Source organism: Gavialis gangeticus, unplaced genomic scaffold (assembly GCF_001723915.1).
Source record: "Gavialis gangeticus isolate Ggan-Ray unplaced genomic scaffold, GavGan_comp1, whole genome shotgun sequence".
NCBI classification, from domain to species: Eukaryota; Metazoa; Chordata; order Crocodylia; family Gavialidae; genus Gavialis; species Gavialis gangeticus.
Window position 1 is genome coordinate 136,990,000 of NW_017728992.1, and position 6,712 is coordinate 136,996,711.

The window sequence follows — 6,712 nt, forward strand, 5'->3', positions numbered from 1 at the left end:
GAGACCTCTAAGAACCATTTGGTTACATTCAAGGGTACCAAGAATGGGGTGAGAACTGGGTCCCCAACCGATATGGGAATCCTCAGGCAAGCGGTTAACCCCTGGCTCGGTTTGTCCTCCCCAGTGGCATTAGCCCACAGGGATAATAATTGGAGCACCGTATTGGATGAATGCCTGAGTTCAGTGGTTGGATCGGCCGATGAGTTTCCAACATATTTACAAAATATACACAAAACAAGTCTCAATGCAATGTCTTTGAGTCTTGTTGTCATGATGGCCAAGCTCATCCAGCTTTGGAACCACTCTGAATCGATAACGATGCGATGTCCTTTAACGTCCCGAATCAGGCTGTGTTTGGGTCGACGAATCTGGGATAAAGCAAAACAAACAGGACAGAACCGGTCTCAGGGTGAAATTATTTACATATATCTTTTCTCTGTGTTTTTCAGCATGTAAAGGAGGACATTATGCCCCCTTGCTGGAAACACAGAGGACCGTGGAGCCGTCTAGAGTTCACTCTCAACCTCAAACTGAACGTGAAGATGGGGGAGTAATTTGACATAGACGAATGTAGATAGTATCTTCAGGCGCTGTGATAAGGATCTATAGGCAAAAAATAAGCAGGTTATGCTAGTGAAAAATAAAAGTAGCATCAGTCCAAACAGGATGGCTTGGGTTTGTTTTTCGGCCATAATCAGTTGCTGCAGCTCTTGAGTGGTTTTTGTTCCAGCTGGTGGAAGTTCGAGCTTCTCATTTTTCAGTGTAGATGATGACGTGACATTCATCGTTCGTAGGTGAGAACTGGTAGTATCTTGGGTACTTTTAACGACAGGAGGTGGATCAGTGACTTTTGAATCGTTAAGCAGGGTTTGCATCGTGGAGAACAGATCACAATTATCATCCACCGGTATTGCTGAAAATGCCTTAAAGATCTTAATCATATTATTGAAATGTTTAAAGAATTCCTCGGGACTGAATTCACTTTCTTGATAGGAATGGATGCTGTCTTTATATCCGTCTGATGTGAGGCATTCCCAAAGATCGTTAATCATTCTGGTGAGGCTGTTTAGGATTGAGTGGTTGTCTGAGGCGTCAGATGTTTTTGGAAATTTGTGGAGTAAGCTATTCAAACTCTTTACAAACTTGGGTACCATCAAATCTAACCAGCAATGATTGTGTATGTGTTCCACTTTATGAACATATTTAAGGGTTATCCTATAATTTCTCGGAAGATTTTTAATCAATTCTGGGATGTTATCGATGTCATCGGTCAGTGAATTCTCGCACGGTCTATAAGCAGCGGTAAGTAGATCAAGCATGAAGAGAGTGACAATCCAAATTAAGTTTTTAGTCAGTGTCATGTTGGTTTAAAACCTCCCTTCACTTGACGATCTCAAGGTTATAGAGTGTCTCGGGTTGTAGGAGCCTGAAATAAAATAAAATCTAATCATCTTTTGGCAGTATTGGGTCTGTGATGGCACGTCTCGCTAACCAATTATGATGGACCAAAATAGTTCTCGTGCTGTCTTCCAGCTGAGTGAGATAAGTGTTTGGGTATTTTTCAGCTGAATGTATTACACCCTTTAACACTTGTGGGTGGCAACTCTTAGGGTCTGGTAGTGAGACCCAGACAAGTTCCTCAGTTTGAAATTTTGGTGTCCATGGGTCTACCGGTTTGTCATTGCCTTCTACCCAGAGTTGTTTCCCTGAGTTTAAATTTATGAGGACCTCATGGTTGAACATGGTCCAATTCTTGTATGATCCCTGCCCCCTCAGGCACAGAACTTCCTTGTACAGCCCTACGGCATGTTCTACCACGCCGTTAGACTGAGGGTGGTAGGGTAGGTGAAGGTGCCATCTAATATTGTGAAGGTGGGCAAATTTGTCAACAGCAGCTGATGTGAAAGGTGGTCTCCCATCGGATTGTATCATTTGAGGGACTTGCCATACCGCAAAAATATTGGTGAGAGCAGAGATTATGGCCGTTGCATGAGTTTTCTGGAGGGGAATAACAGTAACCTGACGTGTGCCTAAGTCTATAGCTATCAAGCCTTTAATAGGGACCGTGGCCCCTGGTAAAAGGCCTATAAAGTCGACCTGCCATGAGCTCCCGGGTGAGAAGGTTTTTGGGTCTAATGCACCTTTAGAATTGCTAGTGGGGTGAGCTTTTTCTGTAGCGCAGGTCTCACAGGTCTGGGCTACTCTTCTCCAGTCTTTGTGCAATCCATATTCGGATTTCTCTTGTGATGCGCTGTGCCATTTTTTGTAGCAGGCCCTCGGACCCGGGTGACCCCAGTGCTCATGCAGCCAACTAAGGTATGGGTCGGCAGAAATGGTAGTTTGTGTGGTGACCAAGTTAACGTCGATGGAGTATTCGAGGAGTTCATCAATCTTTTGGTGTACAGGATTGGTGTCAATCCGATGGGATCTCGTGTGCTTGATTAATGACAGCACTGAAAATTCAGCTAGTAATGCGTATATGTCATCCCATAGAGGGAGATACTCTGTGGGAGATGCAGTCCCTGTGACTATTTTGTATATATACTGGGAATTGATGGCGATTATCGGCACTGGACGAGTTCCATCATGATGTTTCAAACAGTGATATATGACGTCCCAGAACCCCAGAAGTTCATTCCTCTGCGCCGATTCACAGCCAGGGTGGATTTGATGTTCCGAGCATGGATGGCAGTAAAAGCCATACTTCCCATTTTCACAGGTGGAACCATCCGATGCCATCCACACTGGCTGAGTAGTGCCATATAATACGGTGTTTTGGGTCTCAGCTATAGTTTGTGGTGGTGATCATGCTTCCAAGCGTGCCATTGGTATAAATGGTTGAGTACCAGGGCACTCCATGTGGACAACTCACCTTGGAAGCAAGGGTCTGGGCAGTCATACGCAAGTCGGGGCAGTAACGTTGCTCCAATAGCTCTCAATTTTCCCCTCCCAATGGTTAACGGTTCCGCTAGTTGAGCAGCAAGAAGAGTTTTTCCAATCACTCCGTATCGATACTGTGTCATCTGGAGGGTTTTATGAGCAACATAAACAAGGTTTCCCTTGGGATTTTTCACAGTCACAAAAAGGTGTTCGGTAGTGAATCCAACGGTAATCGTGAGGGGTGTCTCGAAGTTTATGGAGTGTAGCGTAGTGTTCTGAACTGATATTATTAGTTCCTCTAGGGCTTTGGCATCCTTGTGAGACCAGGGTGTCTTTTGTCTAGCCTTTTCTCAAAGTTGTCTTTGTATGCGGGCTAGTACCGGTAAATGTTGCAGAGTAATGTAATGTCGGTACCAATTTAGTTTGCCCAGTATCGACTGGAATTCAGCCTTTTTTGTTGGGTATTTTCCTGGTAGATCGACATTGAGAGCTTCATGGCTCACTCCGTATCGTCTGGGTCCGGTGAAAGTGGTTCCCAGAAAATTAATTTGGTTGGTTGGGGTCAATTGAGACTTGTCCTTGTTGATGGTCCACCCATCACCCTTCAGGTGGAGTACTAACTTAGTTGTGATGTTTTGAACTAATTCTTCCATTCGTCCCATGATTGCTAAGTCGTCAATATAACTCCAGAGTTTGAGTTGACGGGAGTCAGGATGTTTGTGGTAGAAACGGTCAAGGCTCTCATTCATCACAACGGTTGCTAGCGCAGGGGCATTGCAATACCCTTGCGGGCAGACATTCCACCGGAACATTTTCCCTCTTACACACATATTTAAGACACCCTCTCGGTCATCAGTAGAAATGGAGAAAAACATATTTTTCAAATCTAAGGTTGTTCCAACCCAATCCTGCGATTGGTATATCGCCATCTCATTGAGACTCTGGACTAAGGTGTAAGGTGCCGGTTGGGTCAGGATAGTACATCTCTTGTTGGCCTCGCGATAGTCCATGACGAGACGGACCTCATTTGGCTTCCCCAGCTTGGGTATCCCCCATCTGGGTGACAGTTGAATGCTAGCATATACTGGTGTGATGGACCCATCTTGTTGCAGACTCTTGAGTAATGCATCTAGTTGATCGTGGAACTGTTGTTTAGTGGGTATTGGAGTATACCTCCAAACCGTGGTTCCTGGGAGAGAGGGTTTGTGCCACTCACTTTCAGGGAAGATATTAATCGGTAGGGCCTCAAGCACCTGATCTTTTAGGTGTAACGTTCTAATACCTGGTATTCCCAAAATGTTTATATGACCTAATACTGCTTCAAGTGGTTTCTTGTGATTTTTCACGAAGATTTTTACTTGTGATGTCGCTGAGGCTGAGTTCAGTCCTTGCACCATCATGATTTTGCTTGTCCGTTTATGCGGAATGGATGGCTTAATCACGTTAACCTGGGCTCCTGTATCAAGTAGGATCCTTGCGATAGTTTAATCGAGGGGGTCGTCTGGGTTCTGGATACTAATCGTGACGTAAGGTCATTGATCATCATCCAGTAGTTTCGTGAAGCTCGTTGTCATCACCGCTCCATTTCTGCCGTGAATCGTTCCATCAGTCATATCTTTTGCCTGTACCGTTTCACTGATCGTATCTTTGTCTTGCACCGTATCCAAAAATCTAACTATTTTTCGTTTTCCATCATTCTTTGTAATCATTGTAATCGTATATACTGTAGAATCGTGTAAATCGTATTGTTTTTCTCCTCCAACCGTCTCCTGCTCTTCATTAATCGTAAAAGTTACTGTTTTCTGCTTCAATTTGGGGTCCGTATTTCGTTCATCATTCCGTTTGTCAGGATCTTCATAGCCGCCGGTCACCAGACTCACGCTGACGGCGGTCACTTGTTTTTTGACCTGGGACTATATCTCTGGAAGCCTAGAGTCTCTGCTAAGGCTTGCTGACCATCGTCCCCAACAGTCTTAGTTTCTCCTTCGTTAGCCCCGATTTGTTAACTAGGAAACTGAATAAGGCTCTCTCCATCGGTGTTCTTTGTGGAGGTGAATACTTCGATGTTGATGATATCTGGTTAGATCTTGGAGGGTCATGCATAAACGACTTCTCTGGTGGTTTTGTAAAAGGCTTTCGTGATCGTTTTTCTACTGGATACGCTCTAACTGTTTCATGCTCCTTGCCAGAAGCCAGGTTCACTCTTGTTTTCTTCATAGCTCCTTGGAGTTGGTCCAATCGGCCCAAGGTGTGAATGACAGGACCATTAATGGACATGTTTAACAACAGTTTGGCCGTGATTCCTTGATTTCCACCATAGATCTCAGTGGCAGTGTCAATGGCTTCAGCCAGACAAGGTACGTCCCTGGGGGTGGTAGCATACCTGTGCGGCCATGCTCCCTGTACCTGGTCTGGTGTCAGGTTCAACGGTTGATAAGCAGGATTCCAATGGGCATACGATGCTCCAATTATGGCGTACACTAATGAGGCCGCATTGGCATGGTCAGCTGAACCCTCGTGCCAAGCGTGAACCTTGAGCTGCAAGGCCTCTACTGCCAAAGCAGGTATTGGTATCGGCCAGTATTGGTTGGCCAAAACTGGAATGGGGTCAACCACCTTTGCTCTACTCCATCTGGAGTTTCTTACAAGTTGTCACGCTTCCTCTTGGTTGACAGTTTGGCTGCCAGCTTCCGCTACCAGGCGTCCCAACCATGTGATAGGCGTTTCGTCTATCGTCTATTGTCTACGGATCTGTGTGTCTTTCCTAAGTTCACTCATTTCTAATCGGTTTCTAGATCTCGTAGTTATCGTTGTTTGCATCTGTCTTTGTGGTCCAGTCATGAATTTTTGTACTGCAGTTGGGTATGCAGTTACATACTCCGATTCGTTGCTGGTTTGATTTATTATAATCGCATTGCTTGAGCTTTTGGTTTCATTCGTAGCTTCCTTGTTTCTGATGCCCGCATTGGCCTCTAAAGTGCCCGTGCTTCGACTTGTGGCTATAGCTTCATCATCATCATTAGTCTCGCTTGTGCCAGTTGCATTCTCATAGCTGTTACTTGTCTGTCTTGCTGCTTCTATTCTTGCACTTCTTGTTACAGTGTTGCTTGTGGGTTGGTTGCTCTCATGGTTACAGTTCTTCTGTACATCCTCTGGGTGGCATTGGCCTATGTATGGTGGTGGTGACATAATTATGGTGGGTGGCGCTGTTGCGGGAAGCGGGTTCCAGGTGGGTGGAACCATGGGCGGTGCTGTTGCGGGAGGCGGGCCAGGAGGCAGGCCCCAGGTGGGTGGAGCGATGGGTGACGTGGCGACGTAAGGTGGGCTTGGAGTGGGCGGAGCTGGTGGTGACATTAGAGTGGGGTTTGGCGTGCTTTCAGGGTGAATGGTGCCATCTTGTAACGGCCGCTCGGCAGCGGTCTCAAGCTTTACCCCCAGTTCCATGAATTCCCTCAATAACATGACATAATGTTGGAAAAGCACGTTTATTATTCTGCCCTTTTTCCATCTGATGCTGGTCCACTTGGCCTTCTTCCCATCTCTCTCCAGGCCCTCATGGAGCTGTGTTAGTATCTCATGCCCCTTCGATCCGGCCGTGAGGCTCGGACACTGGAATCAGTCTGAAGGGGTTTCCTCTCCCCCCCCTTCATATATTTAATGCACCGGGCAAATTCCTGCTCTGGGCTGAGGCTTGCCGCGGCCGGAGATTTTGTCCTGGTGGTCCCGCTCTCCTCCCTTGGGTGATAAACAGCCCGGGAGTCCTGTAATATACAACCCAGAGCCTCTGGGCTGAGCCAGATGGGTTTCTCCTTGCTGCTTGCCCCCCGGAGGG

At 46.3% G+C, this 6,712-nt stretch overlaps 1 protein-coding gene across 1 annotated transcript; it reads right to left on the reverse strand.

Annotated features, from left to right (window-relative positions):
- Positions 1 to 506: 506 nt before the first annotated feature.
- Positions 507 to 1,361, reverse strand: LOC109298840 (kit ligand-like). The gene has a single exon (XM_019519156.1). It carries the CDS (start codon positions 1,359 to 1,361, stop codon positions 507 to 509), a length of 855 nt encoding a protein of 284 aa, XP_019374701.1.
- Between the last annotated feature and the right edge of the window lie 5,351 nt (positions 1,362 to 6,712).